We start from the raw sequence: 27,800 nt of genomic DNA, 5'->3' as shown, positions 1-27,800 counted from the left end.
CTTTAGCAGTTTGGGACCAAGTCCAAGACCAGTCTTCCTTCAGGTTCCAGTAAAATCACATTTAGAATTTAAGCAGCAAAGCCCCAGACTTGCTTCCAAAACCTTACTTCTCAGCTGCTGCCTAAAACTTACCACCACCTAACTCATCAGGCACCTCTTCATCCAGGCACACTTTGAAGAACATGCATTCAGCCCTCACCCCTCCTACTAAGGGAGCAACTCCTCAGAGGAGGTTCTGGCCATGAAATCTAAAATAAGCACGGGTGTTCCTCTGCAAGCACAACCAAAAATCAGCAAGGAATAGGCTTTCACAGCAATGCCTCTCTGCTCAAAATGCATTACTGGTGGAGTTCAGGCACCTTTCTGCACCAGTGCTTCATTTTCTGGGTTTCATAAAGCGAGCTTGTTCCTCTTCAGGTGGACCTAAGGTGTCCTTGTCCTCTTCACTGTGTATAGCTAAAACAATTCCAAACAGTGTTTCACAGCTAGAAGTCAGTAGCAGCTGATACTGCTGTCATACACAGCAGTCTATACGTAATTAACTAGAAATGCTTCAGCATTTCACAGACACGGGAACACCTTCCAAAATAAAATCCTCATTACCCTCAGCACAGATGATAAGAACTCAGAAGACCTGAAAGCAAAAAAAACGTTTCTCTTTAAGAGAAATACCCTCCTGCACATACTTGGAAATGCACCTGTGCTGTAGCTGGTTTGATGGTCAGCCCATTATTAGAGCCCATTATATTTCGGAGCATGACAGGTATTGAAAGAAGGATTAAAAAGAAATTAAATCCTCTGAATACAGAGGTGAAGGATTCATATATTAAACAGGATGATTTAAATTGCCCAAGTCATAGCCCAGAAAGTAAGCCTTTCCATCTAACTGATGGAGCACTAACAACACACCAAAAGACTGGCCTAATCACTGTGTTCATTGGCTCATTTCCACCGTAATTTAAATATGTCCAAAAAGCTGTGTTAACATAAGTTGAACATCTGAAATTAACAATTACTGTACCTACTTAGATAATGAAGATGCATAGTATACAGCTGAAACTCATTAATAACAACTTCCTAATGGTGCACTGGATTAAGGTTTCAATAGTATTTTTCTCACTCACCAGACATGAAAACAATTATTAACAGGGACAGAAAATTATTATGCTCCATACCACTGAGGTATACCCATTAATATTCTCCTCATGACAGCTAAGCCCCTAAAAAGAGGATGCAATTTAGTCCTGGATAGTACTGCAATGGATAGTGGTGTCATTACTCAATTCTTAAACATCTAGATGCAATGAATACATAGAAAGAGTGTAACAACAAATCCAAAGTTCTTTAGAATAATATTTTAATTGAACTTGAAGACCTTGACATTTTTGTATCTTCAGGGGAAACACATTTTCATATGTAGCATGGTCTTGTGAAATACGTAAGAGTGCATAAGCTGTCTTTATTTACTCCTGATGGGTTCCACAGGGCTAAGCTGTATATTGCTCCAATATAATCTATAAATGAATAATTGTTCAAAGTACTTCTGTTCCCACTGATGTCTTTTTCCATTAATTTTCTCCCTTCAGAATAGGCAACAATTCCCCACTTTCCTGTAGTTCCTGTAAAGAAATATATACAGCAATTATTCCTCTATGTACATTTTGTGATTATGCTAACAAGATTTCAGTAGGGATGGTTTACGGACAAGAAGAGAACTCACTGGCTGCTAAGGGAATACACTAGGTGACTCAGTAGAGGTCCCTCTTGACCAAGACACTGAAGTTCATAATGTTGTTAAATGTTAATAATGTTAAATTCTACTTTCTGTTTATTTAGCAAGAGAGGAGATTTATTTAGTGAAAAGACACATCTTCAAAGGAACTGGTTATTACCAACTTTACTAGGTAAATCCCTGTGTATATCTCTTCTAGATGTAATTTGAGGTATGTTTTAGGCATACACAAAATTTTACAACGTCCAGAATGCCTCCCATAAAATGAAAAAATTACTATCCACTGCTAGATTTTGTTTGTACCACACGTCAAAACAAACAAGACAGTAAGAGATTTGTAAGAGTTCTAAATAAGAGGTGCTTGCCCTTATCCTCTTGATGATTTAAATTATAAGGCTGTTAACTTAAAGAACTAGGTAACACCACAGAACAGTTTTAAAATAACGTGTTGTGGGGTATATATATTCTTTTCCCCCATGTCAAGAGAAACAACCATCTCAATTCTATTACACAGGATGCTGTATTATGGAATGCATTTTAAAACACTGACAACACTCATGTACCCATACAAGTTAGTCAGTGTGAACCGAATACAGTCCCAACAATGCAAAGAGACAAATTACATTTTAGATACCAGGGACAGAAGTGTTTTGCAGCATCTACGCAATGCCTGAGACTCTACTCACAGATGACTGAAATAACCCACACACTTGTTAAATAAATAAAATTAAAGTAATCTATGTAATTTAAGTAATACCGGTATTTTTAGAACTAAATGAGATTTATTGATTGCATCTTCCCAGGAGTTACAATGTCTGAGGAATTGGCTATAAAACATTCAGACAAGAATGGGCTCAGGAGTATTTGGGGTTTAGAACACTGTGCCTGCTCTGTTACAAAAATCAAAAACCAGAGTAAAAGATGCAGATCTATTTTTGTTGCTTCAGGGTCTGTTCAAACAACTACAATAAACCTTACTTTCTTCCAGGAATGAGACTGTTTGCTAGGAAAAAAGTCTCGCCCACCTTATTTGAGAAAAGCAATGTCAGAAGTAAAACTAGGAAGAGAAACCTTTAAAAATGCACCCACAGGGTAAAAATGGTCTTTACAGTAACAGTAACTGACTGCTGTCAAGAAAATACATTCCACTGCTAAATCTTGGCATATGAGAATGCTGGAGATTTAGGGCTCCTTTCAACTGCGTGTTGAGCTAATAGAAGGCACAGTAAAACCAACCAAGTCATTCTGTTTCAAGATCTAGGGCCGCTACATGGGAATTTCTGTATGTTATGGACAGAAAAACATTTACACATTTATAAACGAACAGTCCATTTACATTTCAAACAAGATTCTCCCATTCCTACCTTTACAATATCCAGCCCTCCAACAAGTTCACCTTTCACATATAATTGAGGATACGTTGGCCAGTTTGAATAGGTTTTTAATCCTTGCCGCACCTAAGGAAAATGATCTTAAATGTAAACTTCAACTTTAGTAAAAGCAACAATGAAATCCTCAATTACAAAGAAGCTCACTTACCTCTTCGTCTTCCAGTATGTCAAATGTCTCATAATCAATGCTACGGAAAAAAGAAAAAAAAAAAAAAAGGAAAAACCAAAATCATCTCCTGTGGAGTTCTGCAATGCAAGACCCTCAAAAATTCCAAATGGGTACGTTTACCAGCTAGCTTTCAAAGCACTCAGAATTAACAGGTAATAGGAGGAAAATGTCAATGCTTTATGGATCAAGAACTGTAATGTAAAAAGTGTTGTTTCATGGGAAACTCCTTATAACACACAGATAACTGCACAATGAACTAAAAAATTAAGCCACGTAACTTAGGCTGTAACTAGACAAAATGTGTTCAAAGTAATTCCTTTCGCTATTAGCTAAGACACTCATACTTTGGAGGTTTTTATTAAGGAGTCAACCAGCTGCAGCTAATCTCACCATTTTCATCTACTACTTGCATAAAAACACAAAAATAAAATGCCTGTGTAAACTTGATTTCTGGTTGATTCATGCAGGAGTTTCGGTATGCATCTCCTAGGATTCCAAGGACTGGCACTCTTCAGTAACTAGCAAGTATGTAGATTCCTGCAAGTGGACTAGGGCCAGCGACAAGGAACAATTATTTGAGTAACTGCTACTTATTTCTGAGTTGCATATTGATATATAGTAATCTATCATCTCAAAAAGCCCATTCTAACATCGAGTAATCAAAACAGCTGCTTAACCTCTTAACTAGCAGCACAAATGAAACAAGAGGTTTATTCAAAGGAAGAAGATACTAATCTCTCTCACTACAGAAAGAGTTGCTTTGAAGAGGAAAACTGAGGCTAGATAACATGCAAGGTTCCAAGCCTAAGGAAACAGATCAAGAGGGACCTCTCTAAGAGGAGCGGCTTATCAGAGTGGAAGGATTTCTTTCATGTCAACAAACACAGGGAAAAAAATAAAAAAAGAAAAATTCAGTGTTGCTATAAACTTCTCAATCAGAGCAAGACGATTACTATGTAGCAGTGCTAAAGCAGCGTAGTATCTGACACACCACACCTGACTTGGTATCAAATGAGCATAGTTGTGATTTACACTATGGGCTTTCACATAAAGATACTTCAGAAGACTCTTAAGGAAAATTATGCTTGGGGAAGTCATCCAATAATATTTTCCGAACTCTTTATTTATAAAATGTAGTTTTTGAAACAGATCTGCCTTCCCAAATTAAATTAAAAAAACTCACATACATACCCAGTACTATTTAGGATTTCTGTAATTTGCCTGCTGAATCCACATTTTGCCATCTAGAATACAACACACACATATGTTAAAACATATATCTGCTATATTTAATTCACAAAATTCTAAGCCCTCAAGCTACACTAAAGCGATTACCAATTTATTGCTAGTGATGACCTTACTGGATAAGCAATACTGTTAGTCCCTTTTTCATTCTTCTTTATACTCTTTGAGCTTTAAATAGTACTGAATGTCTCTCTCTTTATATACTCTGCTGAAATAAATGAAAACACTGAGAATATTAAACACTTTCCTCACTTGTGGTGTGACATGATACAAGGTGGATCTGTTTCCCAGGTTTGGCATTACTGCCTTGAAAACTAGTTAGGCTTGATTATTCTCCGAACATTCAAAGAGCCAAAGCTTTAGATATGATGGGTGTAAATGTTTTATATGCATTTGTAAAATAGACATTTTTCATTTTGAAACATACACTGCCCTTCACTTACCATTTCAGAGGGAGCAGCAATCTATGGTCAACTGATTAAAAGGCTGCATGTACAGCAAACTCCCAAACAAAATTAATAATTGAAAATATTTTCTGCAAACTCTTCATATTGACAGTGTGCGGACACAGAACACTCACCATTTTTTAGACATGGAATTTTTAATCCAGCCTATCCCTTCTTATGGGTGATTTCACTCCACTAGTAGCTCAAGCAAAATCAAAACATGTTGAGCAACCTGCAGTCACATGAATGAGCTCAGTCCCCTGCCTCAGCCTCCCTTTAACTAAATAGCATATGAACAACTTCAACAACATGCAATCACTAACTACAATTACTGTCTAGGGTACACCACTCCAATGAAAAGTCCAAGTTAGGTGTTGTGCAAGTAATTTTTGACAAGAACTGCAGTGCAGTACTATTTATCCCCTGGTTACTCTGAGTATGCAACACAAAGCAACAGACTGACATTTAGGTTTATAGTCACTTATTATTTTAATCCTAACTGTTAGCAGTTGTCTGTCCTTAGTCACTACCTTTATTTCAGTGAGCAAGATAATTAAGTGCAGCTTAAAGACAGCAGGCATAGAACATTCCATGCATATGAGAAGATGAGGGGATCATTTATGGCATGTGGCATTATACTTTAGCCTTAAAAACATCTAGCAGCTTTTTTTAAATGCAGTTCTGAAAGCATAATAAAGTCAGAGAAATTAAGAAGGATAGGACACACCATCCAATTAGGTCAACAGGGGAAAATGTCATGAAACAGGCATCCAGAGATAAAGTTTTGGGCAACAATGAAAGCGTACACCCCAAGTAGGCTAGCCATCAGGGGCAAGCACTCAGAACATCAGCAGAAAATCCATTATCTGCAAAGGCAATCAATAACTAAGACCAAAAGGACACGCACAGTTCTTGCACTCATTCCTGAATTGTAGATCAACTGACAGACATCACTGCAGGGCATCGAATTCCCCAATTTCACTGTAACACAGCTATCAGCATTTTAGCAATATATATCTGTCAGGTAAAGCAGGGACAGCTTTTCTATGGCTTATAGAAGCACCATATAAAACCACAACTAACTTCCCAGCACTGTTAATTTTCACTAAGCAAGGAAAGCAAGGGAAAAAGAGTAATTGCACTGTTCAAAAAACTGTTTAAACGTAGGATTTTCTGCAACACTTAATCTTACCTGTTTGCTTCCCTTCATAAAAAGCATCACAGGAGCTTTGTTTATCAAGGTTTTTAGCCTACAGAAGGCACAAAAAAGACAGACAAACCAGCTTGGTTATTATCCCAAGCTTTGCTTCGATAGGAAAACAAAATGCAAAAGTGGAAAGACAGCAACTTACAGTTTTATCAAATGCATTTAAAGCATTATTATAAGCAAATTATTACTTTGAATTGCTTACAGTAACTCTAGGGCATGAATTTGAACCATCCTGTTACCTTTAGGGCAACAATTTACTTTTCTAGATTGACCTCTAAGTATCAAGCAGCAAAAAGTTTAAGGAGAAACATCATTTCAGGATATTTTAAACAGTGTCTATCTTTAGTGATTTACCGCTTTTTCCCCATACTGGATGTGATACTTAGCATTTTTCATTCTCCCTCTGACAATGTCTCTGCATTGCAGCGTAAGAGCCATACCTCTTGTCCATCAGTCCTAAGTTCTATGCATATACTGGCTAAGGACTAATCACTACTGAAATTCAAGAATAGATCTTTCTGCCTCATTGTGCCCGTTCCACTTCTGGTCTATCTGCACAACCCTCAGACACTCCCCTTCTTGCCATCTCCTTTCAGAAAAGGCTTTCTGCAGCAGCCGACAGAAAAAGTTAGCAAAGGCTCCTGTCCAACAGTTCCCTGCTAAGGGCAAACTACCAGGGGATCACTTTCTGCAAAAGGTCGCTTTGCATGACTTGCGCAATGCAAAGAAGAAGAAAAAATCTTTGCAAAACAAAACTGAATGAAGCTTTGTTGGTGATCTACAGCCTTTGCACGTGTAAACCTCAAAACAATTTTTTCTAACCAAGTTGTCTCTAGATTAAAAACAACAGCAAAACTAAGAAACGGCTACAGCAAGGGTGAGCTCCAGTAATCTGAGCTGGTTTCCCAGCTGCCAGATCCATTTCGTGAAATCAAGCTGATTTCCACAGTCCATTTTCAAGGGTGTTTTCAAGCAAAGACAACAGTTAACTGATGGGAAAGCTCAAACATTGAGTAAAGGAACATGATTTATCATTAAGTAGATTCTACTACTGATATTCCTTCATTTTATTAAGTCTTCACATGCGTGAATAACTACCTTACAGGGTTTTTCTTACAAGTGACTGATAGAGTTAATATAGTTTGTAAGAGATGTCAGTTGCTCAGAAGTAAGAGGTTAGCTACCAAGAAAAACTAATCTGTGTCATGGAAAAAGAACTTCCCAGTTATCACCAGAACATGGACCTCTGCTAAACGAAGTGTGTTAACTCAAGAAACAAACACCTACTAAAAGCTGAAGAACAAACTAGGCAACAAGAAGCTACCTGCAACTTCTCCGGTGAATTTTCAGCCAGTTTTGCTTCAGGCCATTTCTACATCAAAATCTGATAAAATTGATAAAAACTTCCCACATCTGTTCAAAAGACGCTGTGCTGCTCCTTAAGGGAGACATTTAGCCATACCAACAATTTTAAGCTATTAAAACACATTAGGTAAGCAGAGGACACTTCCCATTATCTTCTTTCCCCCAAAAGACTAAGTAAAGCTAAAAACTATTGAATTTATACATAAAGTTGCAGCTTATTATAGTTGCAAGTTTGCAAAAAAAGAAAGGAAAAGACTAAAGTAAACTTTTAAAGTTAGTTTTTAGAAGGCCAGACTGAGACAATCTCATCCTTACCTATAATTTAATCTCAAACTGCAAAAGGTAGTGATGTTTTGTGTGGCCTTGGTGAAACAATTTACAGCTCATCCTACTAGAGTAACAAAAGGTAATCTCAGCCATAGAACAAATTAAAAAGGAATAAGGACACAGCTGTAAAGTATACATTATCACCATAGCGAAATGGCTTCCATTCAATTATTTCTCCACTGTGGCAAGAAGGCAAAAAAACCCGACCCAGTCACATCTAGAGCACTGTAAAACTTCCTCTTACCATCCTCAGACAAGAGGGAACCTGTGCTAACTTATTTCCCTTCAAGGTACAAGCCATTTTCTTGGTAAACCAAACCCCCTTTCCAGGTCTTAATGGCAGTAGTCACATAAAAACTAGAAAAAAAACCTGCCACATCTACTAACAACTTCTCAAACAGAATTACTTCTCAGATTATCTGGAGCTCAAAAGCCTGGGGCACATCAGGACTTCAAACAAGAGAGACTCTTCAAACGGGAAGGTTAAAAGGACAAATTGGTTTCTAGAAATTATATGATTCAGGAAGCAACACACTTCCTACTGCTGCAGCACATATTCATGTTGCCAAGATGGAAAAAAAAACCAGGAACTGAAGGACATGAGTAATCAAGGAAAATGAGGAGACAAGCCCAGGTATTTTCTCCAGTGACATCACAGTTAATGAAGACTACGATAAACGCAGCTAACAAAAGCTACTAATGTCCAAATGATGATTTTCCCAGTTACCTTCAAAGAATAAATTCTTAAAAGAGAGACAAGAAAGAATCTATATATTCCTGCTATAATTAAGAACTAACAAATTACAAGTATAATAAGTAAAGCCTACTGGAACAGTATAGCTTAATACATACACAATATATACAATACATATATAGTTTAATACTCAAATGTAACAGTATAGTTTTAATATTAAAGTGATGCTTACTGTACAGAAAACAGAACGTATTAAACAACTGCATGAGTTCTGTAATTAAAGAAAATCTTGACACACTTCTGATAAAGTCAAAGAACAGAAATTGTTGTAGGGGGCTCCTCCTATACAAATGAGCATACAGGAAGCCTCAAAAATAGACACCCTTAAAATAATGATGTATTTTAACATCATACCTGTCCTCCAACTTCTGTGTCTTCGGACAGATTGTATCCAGTTCTCCTGATGCCTCAAGTTCCTAGGGAGGTTGGGGAGAAGAAAAATCAAATGTAAAAAGCAAGAAAAATGTGCTTCTGACAACCAGTAAGATTAAGAGTTTCTCAGGTTCTAACCTTGATAATATCAAGTCCGCCTATAAGCTCTCCTGCTACATACAACTGCGGATAAGTTGGCCAATTAGAATATGTTTTCAGCCCCTGACGAACTTCTTCATCAGAAAAAATATCAAAACTGCTAAATGAAATACCATGTTTGCTCAGTATCTCCACCATTTGTTTGCTGAAACCTGCAAACACAAAAAGAGGAATTACATGTAATTTTGAACAAAGCATTCCCATGTCTGTACTAAACCTTACTCATTTAAAAAAAATCAAATTCTTCTAGACAGTAAATTCAGAAAAGCTCTAGTGTGTTATTCTTTGCTCTATCAATATCCTCAAATATTATAAAGGGGTGAAACACCTATTTATTACTGGGATTACAAAACCAAAGTATATGGGCAGCTTGCTAAATCTGGTGCTTCTCTATTTAGAGAGCTACACAGTAAGTAACCTTTATCAAAGCATGTCTGTTGCTCCAACATACAATTAAAGCAAAGTTAAATGTATTCCCTTATTCTGACTTTTCCAGCTTTTCTTCAGTGAGCCTTCACAAAGAACAAAAGCTTCTCAATGACCATTAAGGCAACTCCAACAGCCTTCTTTTCACTCCTATAATCACACGTGATTTTCTCTACCCCCACCATTATTCCTCCAGGTAGTACTGAACTTCTACACCAAAGTGGATAAAGTTGACACACAAAGTGAGCACCAGGACTTACACCCACTATGGTGTCACTAGTTTAACTTAGAAATTTGGCTTTCACAATGTTTTCTACTAAGCGCACATCCTTTTTCCTACTTCATGGTAAAAGGCAGATTCCTTTTTATTTTTTTTTTAAATGTTTTATGTTCACATGAATACTTAACATTATTTTACTACCCTTATGACATTTTCATACCATGTTTTGTTTTCTTTTATGGCAGATCTTCATTATGTCCTACTCCGACAACACTCAGCAGGGTATTAAGCACTGAATATTACAATGTAAACATCCAGATTTTCTAAGTTGATCTACTATGCAGCCAACCTGTGAAAAGTTTCTCCCTTCCATAACTAAGCATCTTTTTCTTAAGAAGAGAGTTATTTATAAAAAGTTGTAGGTATGAAAATTTTATTACAGAATTTACAGTCTATAACCACCTAAATCTTCTTGCGCTAGAGAGAAACCCACACAAAATTTCACTTTCAAACAATTCTCCTTCTAATGAGAATCGTGACCTTAAAATAAAGTGAAACAGTAAACTTATTTATTTAAAAATAAGATAAAATTGTTTTTTACATCATTAGTCTCTACAGACAGTCTTCAAAAATCACTTTAAAAGCAAAACCACACCACCCATGCCTTTATGTCAACAAGTCTGTTCTTTATGGGGTAGCCTGAAGAGAAACCTTAGACTGATGTTCAAAGTCACCTTCATCCACTTCACACTTCCACTGACACAGAAGCACAAAGGGACCTCCAGAGAAGACATCAGCCTCCTGGATGCTTCACAGTGTATTGCACATATTTACGCCATAAGAAAGCAGATGAGAAGTCTGCTGCACGTTACAACACAAGGAAGCCAACAATTGATGATCAAATCTGGATTCACAACTCCGCTGTTCCTCCACAGTGTTACTTGCTCGCCTATGAAAATTATGCTACTCAGGAAAAATAAGTACATTGCAACACATTGAAATTTGGCTTCATTTCTAACACATAGTCTTTTATCGTAAAGTATTTCAACACCTGCCACTGTTGCTTGCATGCACATCCCTTCTAAGGAAGCAGAAGCTGCCTAGACAACACTATCATATGGTTTGCAAAAAGGATCTGTAAGAATCTGTCCATAAATCAATTTGATAATAACATGTGCTTTGTATCTTTGCCAACTCATTCTATTTTGGATGCAAATGTCCTTGCAATTCTACCAATTCCTTCAAAGAACTCCAGCAAATGCTGTGCAGGCAATGAAAACCTCTACACAAATACCAAAAAAACAAGAAACAATGCTTAAAGACCTTAATAAAGGTATAGAATAAAAAAAAAAAAATAGCTTTAAATGGGACAAAGAATCAAAGTGCCATGGAAGAATAACCTTTGATTTCAGCTTGCAAAACCACCTATTAGTTTTTGAAATATGGATTTTTACTACAGCTTTCTGCCGTTTTCATGATCTGCAATTTATTGAGATACGAAGTAGCAGTATTTATATGTATGGCATCTAAGTTGCTTTTCTTTCTACAACTGAAGTGTTAAGTTCATGTACAGCCTGAAGTAAAACACAGATTCTGAAATTTTTCATACATCTGGGAGTTCATTAGTAAACAGCTAAAGGCTGATTGCTGATGGTTATTCCATCGCCAATATATTAACTCATTTCTACTGTAAGGAACTGGGGGGGGGGGGGGGGGGAAGCTTTATTTTAGCTGTAGGCAATTACATGCAAACTAGAAAGATTGATTGGTTATGTTTCATTTTGAAGGGTTATGGTAGCAGTCTGGAAGTGTTATGCTTAAGGATAAAGTGCCAGAACAGCTTTACTTTCATAACAAAAGATTTAGGTTGAATTTCTGAAGAAGTGCCATACATGCATTACAAGGAATAATTAAACCACTAACAATGTTTTAAGTGGTTATCTAGATGATCATAAATGCCAGTCCAGATTCTACACCAATAAAAACATCCTAAATAAATGACAGTATTGATGAAGCAAATAAATGCTACCCCAGTCCAAATTAATTCGCTGAAATAACACAATGTACATAGCAACCACATACAACTGGCAGTAAACACAATGCCAAGGGGACAAACCTTGCTTTACACTATGCTTCGTGGGCTTTTCTACTGAAGAAATTACCAACTACAAGAAGATCCCTAAATACACTGCTGGATAAGGTTCCCTCTACTTGCCACTAAAGACTCAAGTGCAAGTCTATTATTTGTACCAAAATAGATACGATTCAAAGATATCTTAACCTTTAAACAAGCATGGCTCCTTTTATTTAATTCTATTTTCACTACTGCTACTACTGTTATAACAGATCCTTATCACCTCTGACAAAATGTTGTTACCTACACCTTGAAAAAGACTTTGTCTGTCCTAGGAAGTTTAATGGACCTAACTTAATAACATCTCCCAGCTACTGCCAGAAACTATCACAGCAATCTAAAGCTGGCATGGTGTTTAACTGCAAAAATCAAGAGTTGTAAGCTTAGATGACTTCATGCATTGCACTACATTTTAATACTTCCAATTTTAACACATACCTCTATTTACATAAGTACCTCCCGTGCACTTCTCATGAGGTACCAGGGATGAACAGTAAGAACTGAAAGCTTGAGGAATATTTACTTTATCATATTAGGACATGCAAATGAACCCATGTTATACCCTTAGGTTGCTTTCCATATTGAGTTCACGATGTAGTATCTAACTAACCTTAACCCTGATGCCTCAACGTCTTTTTCCATTTGTTTGTTGGGTTTTGGGTTTGTTTGGGGGTTTCTGGTAGGATTTATTTAAATATCTTCACACCTGTCTCCCATCAAAAATTTAAACACAGGCAAAACAGTAAAGGGTCTTTTCTCTGCATAACTTTTAAATTCTGCCAAGAATTCTGCTCAATGCCCTTTAGAAAGCCAGCCCTCTACTGAACACCCCCAGAAATCCAAAGGAGAAATGGTGTGCCTGTGACATCAACTGATCACACTGATGCAGAGGCTGATGTGGGTGTAAGAAAGAACCTGGGCACACCAGCAGTTCAGAGGATTGCCTGCAAACACCTTTGAGCTCACCATGGACATAGCAAACACCATGCTTTACTCTTAGAGCTTACCGTGCACCTGCCAAACAACTCACGCTGCAAGCACAGCAGGTCCACTAACAGCAGTGTCATCCAATGCAATTAAATATAAAGCACATGTATCTGAATAAGCTAAATAGTATACACCCCAAAATGTACTCACATAAATATCAGGAGCTCATCAGAGCGGTGCTCTATTACACACAGGTAGACTTCAAAAGTCTACTTCAGAATAAGCCAAAATCTCCATTCCTACAAAATTATCTAGAAATTCCTATGACGACACACAACTTTCACACACCTATAACCATATTGTTACAGAATACAAATGCAGAATTATCTATACATAAATAGAAGGAACTTCATCAGCTCTTCATAGGAGCAAACACCTATGCACAAACCGCTAGAATCCCAAGTTAATACCCAACAGCACAGTGAACGTGAAAGTTCTGACAGCTGCGATTATTTCTGAAACTATTTCTACTGAAGTGATTCTGGGATTAAAATTAGTGCATTGAAATGAAACAGCAGCCTTGAAATTAGAGAGGAAAAAAACTGAGAAAAACAGTGTGCAGATATCACCATAGCAGAAGCCAAATGCAGTACGGGAAGCCTCAGTCCATCTTACACCTTCTCTCAGATTTCTATAACCCTTTTACAGCAACAGCTGAAAAAGCAGATTGTAAAATGGCATGCAAATATTTTAAGAGCCGCTGAAAGTACACAGAGGCAATGAGAAAAGCTGCACGCAAGACCTAAGTTTTCAAATATTGTTTCATGACTTTCACATATAAGCCTTCCTTCATGAAAAGGGCAGTAGGCACTACACTAAACTCCCTCCAATTAACAGTGCCTGACAGACTCTCCTCTCCTGCCTAACACACACTGTATGTATCCTTCCAAAGCTGCTCTTTGTAATTCAATCCAGACCAGCAGCTTCAGCACTGTTAGCACTCTGCTCAGCTCCCTCATTTGTCAAAATGAGGACACAAAACCACCTAAGTGAATGAAAAGACTCATATTTACTCTGTGGACCCAAATCCTCGATTTCAATAACTACAACTATACAGAACTACAATAGCTCTACTGTAATAGAATGCCTTCACAGACACAATGCAAAATAGCAAAGGCAATTTGGCAATTCACGTATCACAGATCTGCATTATTCTCACTTCACCAAATCAATGCGTTCCATGTCATTATCCTTCCTTTCTCCCCCTTTTAACAGTACATGGAGATAAAGACAATTTGAATCCTTCCAGGTTAAGATAAATGGACAACAGAACACATAAGTTCAATTTCTTGTAGGTCCTTTTATACCATTTCATCCATTTTCCTTTACATAGCTCTTCACTTAGTTTCTCCTGGACACACGCCAATACAAAGCACAAGCAGCTATGTGGGGACATCTGCACTTGAAACTGTTAACTGAAATTAATACTTAAAACTGTGGTGAGATCTTCCATGGCTGGAACATTAGCAGTGCATGCACACCACAAGGATATTTGGCAATTACATGAATACAGCATCAATAAATCACCACACCACACCAACAGTTCAAACCCAGCACTCATGAACTCCTGAGCAGGCACAAGCAGCACTGCTCTGTCTCCAGGCTGCCTGTGCAGAGCCCTTACCAAAAGGAAGTCAAAAAGAACAGTGTAGAGTCCTCATGTCCCTCCTCAGGAGTGTTTTAAACTTATTTAGTTCACATGCATCTCTGCCACGATATAGGAACATTTATGAGGAACCCGTCAAGCCTATGCATGCTACTGTAATTCATGCACAAATAGACAAAACAATTGTTTTCATTATTTGTTTTTAGACACATAACTGACGTTTTGCATGACAACTTTTTTAGCAGTTATCTCTTTATTGGTTCCACAAATATATCGCACAGCCCCTTCTTCAGGAGCATAGCAGTAAGGAGGTAGCTGTTGCTAATTCTTTTCCTATTCTCCTGTGGTGTTTCACAATTTCTTCATCTCTTCGGCCCAGCAATGTACTTGGTATGATTTGCTCCATAGGATATATGGATTCCTTTGCTAAGCAAACAATCTTAAGTCATCTCAGGGTCAGCTACTTGTCGAAAATAACCCATCAGTATTGCAACATTTGACGTGTGGACCAATTTGGGGAGAGAAAGGAGGTAAAAGAAGTCAATGCAACATTTTTCCCCCATCACCTTTCCCTCCCGTCAGTTTTAAATTTTTGTAATTATATCTCATTGCCACCACCCCCAGAATAAGACCTTTTCAGTCTTCCCATTCCAAGTGAAGTTCTGGAGATAAGGAACAGCTGGTTTTCCACACTGCATTCTGCTTCCCCCACACACACACCCACCCCAGATGCAATATGGGTCTTGGGGAACAAGCTGTTTACAAAAAACCCACATGGGACCTAGGGTTAAGTGTTCGCTTCTGTTAAGATATCAGATAGAAAAAGACTGGTGGGTTAGAAGCAGACTGGCAAGCAAAGATAAATTTCAACAAAGGCAGGACAGGGATACAAAGGAAACAACCTGGAAAGTGTTGTGAATTGCCAAAACTGTGCCCCAGAGCTACACCAGAACTAGAGGGAACCATAACCAAACAAGAGCCTCCAAAAGAGTGCTGTCTGGTTCAAGCAATCTCCATCCTACATCAGTGTTACTCCCCCATTTACCTCTCGCAGCTCACCACAGAAGGACCTACAAGATTAGTTCTGCAATCCAGCTTCTTGAAATGATGTGAGCAGAAGAATGGCAGCTTCGTAGCACTTAATTTTGTCTTTTAACATTTGTTTATGCACTTTCCATATAGATCAACACTTCAAGTTAGCTCGCACACAAGCAGTCTACACAGTGTGCAAGAGTTAAGAGAATTAGGTTTAACAAAAGGCATTTCCACTGCAGCAGAAATACATGCTATTGGTCTTCCAATTTTACCACTTAGGGTAGTTTTGGTTTCTTTCTCCAAAGGGCAACAGTGATAGTGGATGTCAGTCAGTCAATTCCCTGAACTGAAACATTTTCTTCAGACTACTTTACATTCTCAATGTGGAACTTGCTGTACAAAATATGTCATGAATAAACACTGAGCTACCTCAGGAGAAGTGTCCTAGTTCAAGGATAGCATTGCACATCACATTCTTTAGAAAGCCCCTAAACTCTGCGATTCCATTTCCAAAATTTAACTAAGGGAGCAACAATTGTCTAGCTGCACATAAGCAGTATGAAAATATTTTCATTAATACTTCTAGACATACAAGACACCATTGGGATGTATCTCCCCCAAACTGAGTACATTAACAACTAGCCCAAAGCAAGCACTGTCATGTTGAACACAAATTTCAGAAAATCCTTACCACAGCGAGGTTCTTTTGGAGATCCTTTCATAAACAGCATGCAAGGGGCAGCATTGATGAGTTTCTTTAGACGTACGTTGAGATCTTCTTTTGCACCATCGTTAGAGCCAGCAGAAACAGAAGTGCTGGACGCGTGGCGCTGTACTTTTTTGGTCAGCTCTGGGGCATGTGCACCATCTAATCTGTCAACTTTCTGAGAATTCTAAGGAAACCAAAACACAGGCTCGTGTTAAAGCATTAAATTCAGAATTTGTACTGTAATAAAATAATAAAAAAAACATACAAAGTATAGATTTTCAGATGTAGGGTGCATTAGTGTATTGATCTTTTAGTCAGTTTTTAGCTCCAAGACTCATACCATTCTGTTGGCTGGCTACTGCTAATGCTAGCAAATTTGCTATTAAAAAAAATTACTAGAGAAAGTATTTTGCATTTTATTATCACAGGCAAACATGACCCAAATAGACCTGTCATTCCTACCAAAAGATTTACTTGGGGTTTTGCCATGTTGTAGAACTACAGCTAGGCAAGGAAACATTACTGAAATTTTTTTGACCCAATACAAAGTACAAAAACTAAAATAAAAACTACGTAAGAATCCTAAAGCCATTAAGGAAGCTCTGAAATATTTCATATGAAGTGTAAGAACCATTTCTATCTACTTTTTTAGGTTCCACTGGATAGTTAAATCAGATGCGTAAAGTGTTTCTTCACTGAGAAAGTTCTTAAGGTTCTGCTGTTCCGGCTGTTGTATTAAAAAGGTATACATATTAAAAATCCACATGGAATCCATTTTCTCTTACCTTAAAGAATAAGAACGTTGGAACAGAACTAATTCCATATTTTTCAGATACTTCAGGCACAGCTTCAGCTTCCAGCTAAAAAAAACCCCAAAAACCAAAAACAGAGGAAAAGATTATTTTCATAATCTTCTTTAAAGTTTGACTGTGGATGTCAATCCTGTCTAGAATGCTCTTCTAGGCATTTTATACATTTAAAAAGGATTTGATGCAGAAGTTTGTGACACATTTGCATTTAAATGAGACTCACTGGGTTGGCATGTCATCCACTGAGCCTACACAGTGTCAAAACAGGTTCAGAGGTTTTTATTTTGTTGCACATTTCAAAAGATGCCTGGAGGCTGTGAATAAAATTTTTGGTGCACTAGTGACCTAGTAAATTTTCAATCATATGCAGCTACTACTATATTGAAATCCATAAATCATTGACCCCAGTTATGTCATGATTACAGTGCTTATTTTCTGCCCACAGCAATTCTTGCTGTTTGCTCTATTGACTAATTTCAAGGGGCAGTACATCATGACTGACATTTGCAGCCTTCTGCAAATTATGAAGAAAAAAAAGGAGCGTTTCTTCAATAAGCTATTGATGTCTACTAAATTTTATTTTTAACTCCTGCAAGGCTACCAAATATTGAGTGGCAAACTTGTTGAGATTATTGGTTCTAATTTTATTCAGCATTCAAATGCATACCTTGAAATTATATAACGTGGTGGTTTGCCAGGAAAATACATGTTTTAACTAACTCAACTTGTGATTTTCTGTGCATGGGCTAAAAGCTTACTTGAGTGGCAGAAGATCTAGTACAAGGTTACGACACTCGTTGTGTAACAACTGCACAGTTAATGGTTAAAAAAAATAGTAGCATTGCAGGTAAACCTGCAATCCAGTGTACAGGAGAAAAGGCTTCTCAAATTCCTATTCCATAAACCACACAGTGAACGAACAAGCATAAAGAGCTACTTAATAGTTTGCTCCTGCTTGCCCTTGTCCATCCTTAATGTATTTTAGAAAATACTGTGACTGTTCTACTAGCCACAATGCAGTGAACCTCTGAATATTTCAGTATTACAGCACATTTTGATTTGCTCCAGCTATATAGGCTCTTAATGAACCCACTAAACACAGGAGCAACCCACTAGATTAAGTCAAAACAGAGCGCAAGCTTCACCTCCATTTCTGAAGAATCAATTCTCCATCAGGATCAACCGAGAAACTAAAGCTATAAATTGAAAGCTGTTAATAGATTCCAATTATCTATTCTCTTTCAAGTGACAAAGTGATTAAGTGACTTCTACCTATAATATTAATTTTCTTTTCCAGTAAAATTTCCTACCTACATACTTACGTTCCACTCCGGTGGGGTTCGCACATACAGAACAAATTCAATTTCCTATTTCAGTAACTTGCTCTTACTGGTGCAACTTCTCAAAACACTGTTTCTAAGCGTTTCTGGATATAGACATACTTTCATTTTAACCAAGCCAAGGATCTTAAAAGAGTCAGGCTACACAACTAAAATGAGAAATCACATTCAGAAAGACGCCAAAATTTACTGACAGTTTTGGAAGTTCACCTCATTATTACTTAGCTCTATCCTACAATGTAACTGTTTATGATTTCCAAGGCAGTACCGCTACTCTTGGTTAGTCATCCGTAGCCCTCTGATTCTTGCCAATTAAAAGACAGACTGGCTATTCGGGAATATAGACCAAAATCCCACAAAGGTACTTCCAAAATCAAACCCATTGCCCATGTGGAGCCCCCTCACAAAAAAATGTCAAGAAAATCCACCCAAGACTTTCTCTAAGCAAGTACAGCAGTAATATGGGGGGGGGGGAAGGAGGTGCCACTACCTTAATTTTGTAATACTTGATCACTTTGGAGCCTTATTAAAAAATAAACTAGAGCTGAATAATAAAGGTTGTAAATAAATAATATACGAATATGAATAATAAAGAGGCAACAGAGTTTTCAAACTTTCTTGGGCCTACTAAAAGCTGCAGCAACTCCCTATAAATTTAAGCATCTTGAATTTTCAATGCTGACAATTAGTCTTTTGAAGCTCCAAGTAATAAAATATTACCATTAAAATAGTTGTCCTTCTGTTTTACAGATAGAAATGCCAACTGAGAGGAATCATTAAAAAAAAACCACACACAAAACCTAAAGGCTGTAAGAAATCAAATTAAAATACTCACACACAGCTGGCTGCTCCATTACTCCCTGCCCTCATAATCACAGAAGTGTCTCATTAACAAGAGAAAGTTGTTTTAAAACAAACAGCATGTTGATGAAGTGCATTCATTTTTCCCTCCACACTGGTTCTCTTACTAGGATGTGCAGTCACAAAAATAAAGCATCTCATCTGTGTTTATATCATCCAGCACTACGCAACTGTCATCTTAGAGTGACAATGTTGCACAGACTTACATTTACCTTCCTTTAAACTTCACAAAAATTGTTTTTCATCTTTAGTATCAGACAGAAACAATCCCTATGAATTACTAGATCCACTTAGCTAACCAGTAACATCATGGTGTATCTGGTTTGTGCGGGCAAGGTTTTGGTAGCGGGGGGCTACAGGGGTGGCCTCTGTGAGAAGCAGCCAGAAGCTTCCCCCATGCCCAATGGAGCCAATGCCAGCCAGCTCCGAGACAGACCTGCCGCTGGCCAAGGCCAAGCCCATCAGCTACGGTGGTAGCACCTCTGGGACAACATTGTTAAAATGAGGGAAAAAAAACCCTGCATGACAGCAACTGCAGCTGGAAAGGGGAGTGAGAATACATGGGAGCAACAACTGTGCAGGCACCAAGGTGGAAGGAGGGCAGGAGGGGCTCAAGGCACCAGAGCAGATTCCCCAGCAGCCTGTGCCAAAGCCATGGCAAGGCAGGCTGTCACCCTCAGCCCATGGAACCCACCATGGAGCAGATATCCACCCACGGACCACGGACCACCCCACACCAGGGTAGGGGGATGCCCAAAGGAAGCTGTGACCCCATGGGCAACCCACCCTGGAGCAGGCTCCTGGCAGGACCTGTGGCCCCAGTGGTGAGAGGAGCCCAGGCTGCAGCAGGGTTGCTGGCAGGGCTTGTGACCCCAGGGGGGACCCAGATTGGAGCCAGCTGTTCCTGAAGGACTCTACCCCGAGGGAGGGACCCACACTGGAACAGTGTGTGAAGAACTGCAGCCTGTGGGGAGGACTCACGTTGGAGAAGTCTGTGGAGGACTGTCTCCTGTTGGAGGGACCCCACGATGGGGCAGGGGCAGAGTGTGAGGAGTCCTCCCCCACAGGAGGAGGGAGCAGCAGAGAAAACACGTGATGAGCTGACCACAACCCAAATTCCCTGTGTACTTGTGCCGCTGAGGAGGGAGGAGGTGGGGAAAATCAGGAGTGAAACTGAGCCCCGGGAAGGGTGGAGGGAAGGTGTTTTAAAATTTGGGTTTATATCTCATTATCCTACCCCAATTTGATTGGTAATAAATTAATTTTCCCCAAGTTGAGTCTGTTTTGCCCATGACTGTAATTAGTGAGTGATCGCCCCGTCCTTATCTTGACCCATGAGCCTTTCGCTATATTTTCCTCTCCCCTGCCCAGCTAAGGATGGCAGTGATACAGCAGCTTTGGAGGGCACTCAGCCTCCAGCCAGGGTCAACCCACCATACATGGGAACAAATGAAATCTGCAGCACATTTGAAAATAGTGTTGCCAAATTCATCTCAAATCCAGGGATAAAAATCATGCTTTAAAAATTATGGCTATCCACAGAACTGAAGGACTGAGACACTGCAGGCTCAGAGAAAACTAAAAGCTCATTTGTTAGGCAAAATAGCTACTGAAAAAAATCCTTTGTTATATCTTAGTAGACTGATTTCTTTCTTTTTTTGTTCCCTTCTTTAAAGAGCATGATAAAATGAAGGTGTTAGTTAAGCTTGCAATACCAAGTCGAATTTGGAAAGACGAACCTAGAATTTTCATCCCACAGATTTTTGATGTATCTCTTGCATATGTTCAACTTGCATCTTTAAATGTGAAGCAACAAAGGAACCTCAAAAACAACTTTACCCATGTTTTGTAATACTTTATTCGTACTTTGTAGTAATGTCTCTCCTCTGTTTAAAACAAGCTCAGCTGCTTGACTTACCTTCACAAACGTAACCTGCATGTGTTCCTTTGCTAGTGCTGCCATAACCTCATTCATTTGAGCACACTGAGGAGCCCATGGTGCCCAAAAGTGGACAACTACAAGGGACCTATAAAAAAAAAACACCACCACATTAACTTTTAAAAATAATCATGCAATATAAAAGTTTGATATGCCACGCCAAAACAACCCAAAGACAAACACAAAAAATGCCCACCACCCACATAATCTTCCTCAGCAAAAAAGAAAATCAAACAAGTGAAACCAGGAACGTTTTCTATGACTTGCACTGACAAGGACTTTAATGCTTTTTCAGAAAATATTCCAAAACCAAACCAGCACTTCTAAGGTAATGCAATACAAAGAAAAACATCGTCGTGCATTTTGACAGTAAGGCATCATCCCACATGAATGGGAGACAGGAAGAAGCAGCAGCAGAAATACTGAAGCTCAAGTCATAGACTATAGGACGCAGACTTTGAAGCACCTGTAGGACAAGCACACAGAATCACTCTTGGGCATCCCGTGCCTCTTCCCAGGAAAGCTTTCTACCTTCACAAGGTCTGGGAGCTCCAGAGCTCTGCAGCTTCACCATTGCTTTTCTCCTCTCAGTGACACTATTGCCTCTTCACTAATTGTACAGGGAATAAGGTAGGAACTTTTCAAGTCTACTGAGACTTCTCTAAAAACACGGTATTCTTATGATCAAATTGGGTACCATGAGATAGCTCTCATGAGCTTAAACAATTGCACTTTGATGACAACAGTGACAAGCTATTTGCACCTAATTTTCAATTCCATTTTCCAGGTTTGCTGAAGACAAAACCACCAGACAATAAGGGATAAAGACTACCTATAACGTACTACTTTTAATCTACTTGGAAAAAGATGTAGAAATTAAGTCAACCATACCATAGAAGCCATTTAGTGTCTTTTATTACTAAATAATGACAGTTCATGATAAATTTTAATAGCTATGCAGCAGCACAACATTCATATCAAAATAGTTAACAGCTGTGTTATCTGACCACAGCGCTAAACTCAATTAAGACAGAGAACTTTAAAATTCATAAACTTATTTTCCAAAGCAATTCTAGAAAATGTTGGTAGAAATATAGTAGGATAGCGTCTTTTTTTTTTTTTTCCATCATGTCATCAGAGTGTGGTTCTGCTTGAAAAGCTGATGAAAACTGGCAAGATACACAGGCTAGTAAAAACTTAAATTATGGAACAACAAGGTAGTTCTATTGCAAGTGCCAGCCTTGCAAATTTAAACCTGAGCTCAGGAACAGTTCAAGACATCTTCTCCAGGGCTGTCATCTGTATAGATTCTTCCAGCACTCTTGTACACGAGTCACCAACAGCAATGATCCCAAAGGCAAACCGTCTCTCTTTAATTACAACAAAATAGCTGTAAGGCTTCTTTGGATTGATTTCACTGCTCACAATTGACACTAGCATTTAAACCCCAGTATAGGCTCATTTCAGTGATTTACTTTTTACTTACAAGTGGGATTTGACAGGGACTCCTTGAGAAACCCGAGACCACATCCCACTGCTCAGAGTACAACTGTAACTGCAAAACTCTGTTTCAGCATGTAAACTTTTATAACAATGCTCTTTGTGGAGCCCAGCTACAGGGCAAATGAAGACACAGATTACAGCACAGGTAGATTGTGCAGGAGCTTTATCTGCCCTCATAGCAGATAGGTATTCCAAACATTACTACAGCTGTCAGCTCATACACATTTTAATTAAGACTTTTGAGCCAATGGGGACAAGCACTTCACATCATGCTGCAACCAACATTTTTTGCCACAGAGTAATGAGGTGAAAATAATTAGGTAGGTTGGGAGATGGGGAAGTCATTTATATGTATGAGAATACCCAGTCACAACAGACAGAAAATTTTAAATGAAAAAAGCAGCAGCAGTTCAATATTTCAGAAGACAGACCAAGCTCTGATGCAGAGAGTAATCAACAGTTTTGCTCCAGGACTGGTTTTCCTGTACTTGTTCATCACAGCCTTCATCTGAAATACAAATTCTGAGACCTCCTCCAATATCGTTCTTTACCTATGCACTATTTATTGACGCTGTTAAGAGCTCAGGGAAGCCATTACAAATGGATCAAGGATGAATAAAAACTTTTCTTTAACTCAGGTTTTGTGATGTTACTGTAATCTTCATGAAACACACTACTCTACTCTGATCTACTACAGCTTTTACAATTAGAGAGAATGAAGTTGTCAAGCTGCTACTGCAACTACACAATGACTGTACATTGAAGAAAAAAAAAAACAAAAACACCCTGCATCTGTTAAGCTATAAGTAGGACAAGAAGATGCTTCCACTGGCTAAAAAAAAAAAACAGCAGAAGGGAGAACAGAGAACACAGCAGTATTCCAATGGCTATGCATCAGGCCAAACCTCTTAATAACTAACCTGACCTAACACTCTTTTAATACTTTCTAACACTAACACTTTCTTTCCATTAACTGAATGCAGGAATGCATATTCTTATCCTGCTACCAAGAAGTATTTCACAAGTGCTCAGTTTAATTTACTATGCATAGCGGGACACATCTGATCACACGAATGTCAGCTCCAGAGAAGTAGAGGAATAATCACATGGTTATTTAATCCTCATTCCATCAGAGCCTGCTCTTTCCTTGCCAACATACAGCTGCAATGCACTCAATTTAAAAAATCTTCTTCAGGAAGATAAGAAGTAACTTGCACAAAGGGTTGGGGGGTTGTTCTTTTTTTAAAAAAGAAAAAATTAATTCACAGGACAAGTCTAATTTTGCAGTTTGACTGCACTCCCAGTATCTGAGCACTTTAAGCTTGAAAAATAGCAAAAGTAATTCAAAACTTTAAGAAAGGAAGAAAATAGTGTTTGCAAAATGAAGCACACAAGTGATTCTAAACAAAGTATTTCCTACATTAGAACCACGGTATTTCTAAAAAACCTCTATTATTACCTATAAAAGAGGATACTAACAAAAAGGTTATGACAAGTCCCTAAGTATCTTTTCCCATAAAATTTCACATTTTGAAGTAAAAGCACAGGCCCAAAACTAAAATTCACTTTCTTTAACACAACCTTTCTAAAATTGACTAGCAGAAGAAAAAAAAACATATCACACATTCTTCTGTGGAAAAACAAAAAGCCCAAAGTCTTGTTTCTATAGCATATTAAAAGCAAAAAAAAAAAAAAAAAATCTGCTCGAGACAGACTGACAAAGCATAGCTTTATACATCAAAACAGCAAGAACTCTGATACAGATATCCAGAAAATAATTACTCCACAGGTCACCCACCTTTTAGGTAAAGAAGCAAGTATTAATACTTGTAATTTTGTAATCTTTCTCTGCCAGGCAGCTCAACTCACTTGGTTTTACAAGCTGATTTTCCTAAAACGTAGTCTAAGTTTTTAAGTAAAACAACAGATTACAGAGTGATAAGTGGTTCAATAATTTTGAAGACATTGGTCAGTTCATCTTTCCCAACTGTAAAATCTAGATGCTTTTTGAAAGAATTAAACCTTAAAATTCACACTTAATGTATAACACAAAACTAATAACCTGATGTAAGAAAAAAAATTTTTCTGAAATAAGGAAACCTTATAAAAATTAAGTGTCAACATAAAATGCTAACAGTTGCAGCTGATTAGCAGTGATTCTATCAGTTTGGCAAAATCAGGAAGACCATTTAGAAAAAAATAGCAGAAAAATTGCATTAGTGCCATCCTTAAAAAAATCAGCACATATTTTGTCTAAAGCTTCATCTTTGAGAAGGAAAAAAACTTCCTTTCAAGAGATTTTCTCCTTATCCATCTTTATTAAAGTCAATGTTTAGAACTTCTTTTTTAACCTTTAAATTTCAAATTCACATCTAAATGTGGAAGGTACCTTAAGTCAGCCAACATATTTTAAAGTTCTACTACCACTGAAAAAAAAAATACCAGTAAAAAACAAATCTATGATTTGGGGGTTCTGTTATGTTTTGTGAGTGCAGGTTTGTTTGCTTTCTTGGTTTCTCAGCAGTAACAAAAACCAGACAATTATTTTCAAATGAAGCAGAGGAAGAAAGTTATCAGTACTATCAACTCATCCTAGAACAAAATAAATGTACCTAAAATACTCATATCCATTAATCAGAAAACTGAATCATAGTCTGTGGACAAGGGGAATGAGAGAATTACTGAAGGTTTTGTTGAAAATAAGTTCAAAATATTGTATTTGTTCCTGAAGCCATTTTCATTTTGGTGTGTGTATACACATGTGAGAGAGTTTCCTCTACCCAACAATTCAGTTGAAAAATAATTATAGAAAGGAAAACTGGAAGTCAAACAGCAAGTTTCAAAGAATCTAGGTTCTTCTTCCAATGAGCAGCACTTATTCAATGTCTCCTTATGTTGTCTTTAAGAATGTGATCCTGGTAGTTTTATCACCCCTTTTAAACCACTCATTCATTTTCCTCTCCTTATTCCTTTGAGGGCCACTTGCTAATACAGCTGTTAAATGACATGGAAATGTTTTTGATACAGCACCTTATTTTAATGACTTTACAAGACCTTGTTAAGTGCATACTCAGCTAATGAATTAAAAGATGTAATAACACAGCTACTAGACCTTCGATTCAACAAGGCAAACCAGCAAAGCTCATAACCAAACCTTCCCTTCAGCAGTAAAGCACCCGAGTACCTAGTCATCTTTAATTACAGTAGTGGCTTAATTGCAGCAGACTCTCTCCTACCAAAGCAAAACACAGATGCACACAATTTTCCCCCAAAGGATCGGTGCCCAAGACTTCCAACACCAGACCAAGAGCCACTGCCCAGTGGCTCCAGACAATCAGCGGTCCATGGAAAAAAGCTGCCCTGTTACTGATAATTAAGCCATTAAACCAGATTAATGAGAAACCAGCCCTGTTGCGTGAGAGGTGGAACAATTTGGTTTCACGTTGTTTCTCAATAAACAACTTAAACGCTGCTGTTTTCATTGAAAATGTTGTGCAGTCATTGTTTGTTTTGTTGACCCTTTAGGGCTCAGGAGAGAAAAAAAAATATTCTTAGGTGGCATGGAAGTTCTGTTTTTCCTGCCGACCTGCCCGTCCAGGCTTCCCGTTCCCGGCAGAAGGCGCCGCTGCAGGCTCACCCCCGCCCGGAGGAACCGGGTGCTTAAAAAATAACGTGTGGAAAACCGAACCCCACGTCCTTCTTCAGCCTTTTTTGTTTGTTTGCTTGCTTTTGATTTAGCTCCGAGGCAGTACCGGGCCCCTTCCCCTCAGCAGACGCCGGCCTTCCGCCGAGCTCGGGCCAAACGCGCCAGGTGACCGCGGAGCCCCGTTTCGGGACCAGGCCCGGCGCGCCCCCCCACCCCCACCCCGCAGGGCCGCCTGCGCCCCGCGCCCGCCGCAGCGCCCGGCCGCGGAAAGGCAGCGCTGCACGCGGCCCGGCCAGGCCCGCCCAGCCCGCCGCCGGCGCGGGGGTCCCCCGCCGGCAGACCCCGCTCCCGCAGGGCCCCGCAGGGCCCGGCAGGGCCCGGCAGGCCGTACCCCCCGACCCCTTCCCGTCTCCCGCCGGTGCCCCGCCTCACCGATCCTTCTGCTGCAGCAGCTGCTGGAACTGCTCAGCGGAGCCCGCCACCACCACCTCGCCCGCCGCCATGGCCCCGCCGCCGCCTCGGGAAGGCAGCAAGGCACCGCGTGACGTGCGGCGGGGCCGCGCAGGCGCCACAGCGGCCGCGCCTCCCGCGCAGGCGCCGCCCGACCGCGCAGGCGCCACGGCGGCCCGGGCCAGGGCGGGGGGCGGCCGCAGTGCTGCGCCAGGCCGGGGCAGGCCCCTGCGGGCAGGGCCCGGCGGGCAGGCCCCAGGCCGGCAGCCTCCGTGTAGCGCGGGCCGCCGCAGCAAACGAGGGGCCACTGAGCCGTCGCCCGTCCGGTGGGCGGGCTGCCCTGGGGGAGGAGGGCGTTTTGCATGCTGTGGTTTGCAGTGCCGCTCCCCTGCCCCTCCGCGGCCTTCGGTACAACCGAGAAATAGGGTGCGGGCTGGTGAGCGTCAGTCTGGGGAGAAGGCGCTGGTGTGCAGTAACGAAGGGGGTTTGTTCATGGGGGATGTCCCCCGCCCCACACCAGCCGCACTCGTGGCTCCGCAAGGCCCTGCGCTGCTCTGGTAACAGCTGAAAGCAAAACCTCGAACTGCCTCGGCATTTGTGAGCGAGAACAGTCCCGTGTTTTGCGTGTCTTGGGTATGTTTTTAAGTAAAATCAAAAAGCCTAGTGCACCTATCTAAATGCAGAGATAACTGTGCTATTCACAAAAGGTCCCTGTCATGATACAATTACCAAGACCACTTAAATTTTGTACGATAATATCCATTAAAGCTTTTAATATCATATAGAAAATCCACATCTTCAATAATTCTGTTGGTTTTCTGATTCAACCGATTCAAACAAGACCTCAGGTTTGTCTTCACCATTCAAAAATTATTACTACTTAACACTTTTGTTACCAAAATAATGCACCTTTTGTTTCTTACGACTTAAAGATTACAATCCAATGTAATTTACATAAAGACACA

At 39.4% G+C, this 27,800-nt stretch overlaps 1 protein-coding gene across 2 annotated transcripts; it reads right to left on the bottom strand.

Moving 5' to 3' along the window:
• Window positions 1-1,340: 1,340 nt before the first annotated feature.
• On the bottom strand, window positions 1,341-26,975 carry GLRX3 (glutaredoxin 3). 2 transcript variants are annotated; one of them, XM_055720378.1, is made up of 12 exons: window positions 26,818-26,917; window positions 22,492-22,606; window positions 21,216-21,324; window positions 17,073-17,147; window positions 16,270-16,471; window positions 9,150-9,322; window positions 8,994-9,055; window positions 6,176-6,233; window positions 4,484-4,536; window positions 3,272-3,311; window positions 3,097-3,189; window positions 1,341-1,619 (listed from the first exon to the last, which is right to left on the bottom strand). In XM_055720378.1, exons 3-12 carry the CDS (start codon window positions 21,270-21,272, stop codon window positions 1,569-1,571), a joined length of 864 nt encoding a protein of 287 aa, XP_055576353.1. In that variant the 5' UTR covers window positions 21,273-21,324; window positions 22,492-22,606; window positions 26,818-26,917; the 3' UTR covers window positions 1,341-1,568. The 2 variants fall into 2 exon arrangements, with proteins under 2 accessions (XP_055576353.1, XP_055576352.1); XM_055720377.1 differs by lacking the exon at window positions 22,492-22,606 and having other exon boundaries at window positions 26,818-26,975.
• Window positions 26,976-27,800: the final 825 nt, after the last annotated feature.

Source organism: Falco cherrug, chromosome 9 (assembly GCF_023634085.1).
Source record: "Falco cherrug isolate bFalChe1 chromosome 9, bFalChe1.pri, whole genome shotgun sequence".
Taxonomy (NCBI): domain Eukaryota; kingdom Metazoa; phylum Chordata; class Aves; order Falconiformes; family Falconidae; genus Falco; species Falco cherrug.
This window is presented reverse-complemented; position numbering and strand designations above follow the sequence as displayed.

Bases quoted from the DNA above. Each gene is read 5' to 3' on its own strand.
- GLRX3 (XM_055720377.1), bottom strand. From the start codon at position 26,888: ATGGCGGCGGGCGAGGTGGTGGTGGCGGGCTCCGCTGAGCAGTTCCAG. The intron at 4,537-6,175 runs GTAAGATTAAGT...GTTGTATTCTAG, and splicing joins TTATGAAGGGAAGCAAACAG to ATGGCAAAATGTGGATTCAG. The intron at 1,620-3,096 runs GTAGGAATGGGA...ATTTCTTTACAG, and splicing joins GAGGGCTGGATATTGTAAAG to GAACTACAGGAAAGTGGGGA.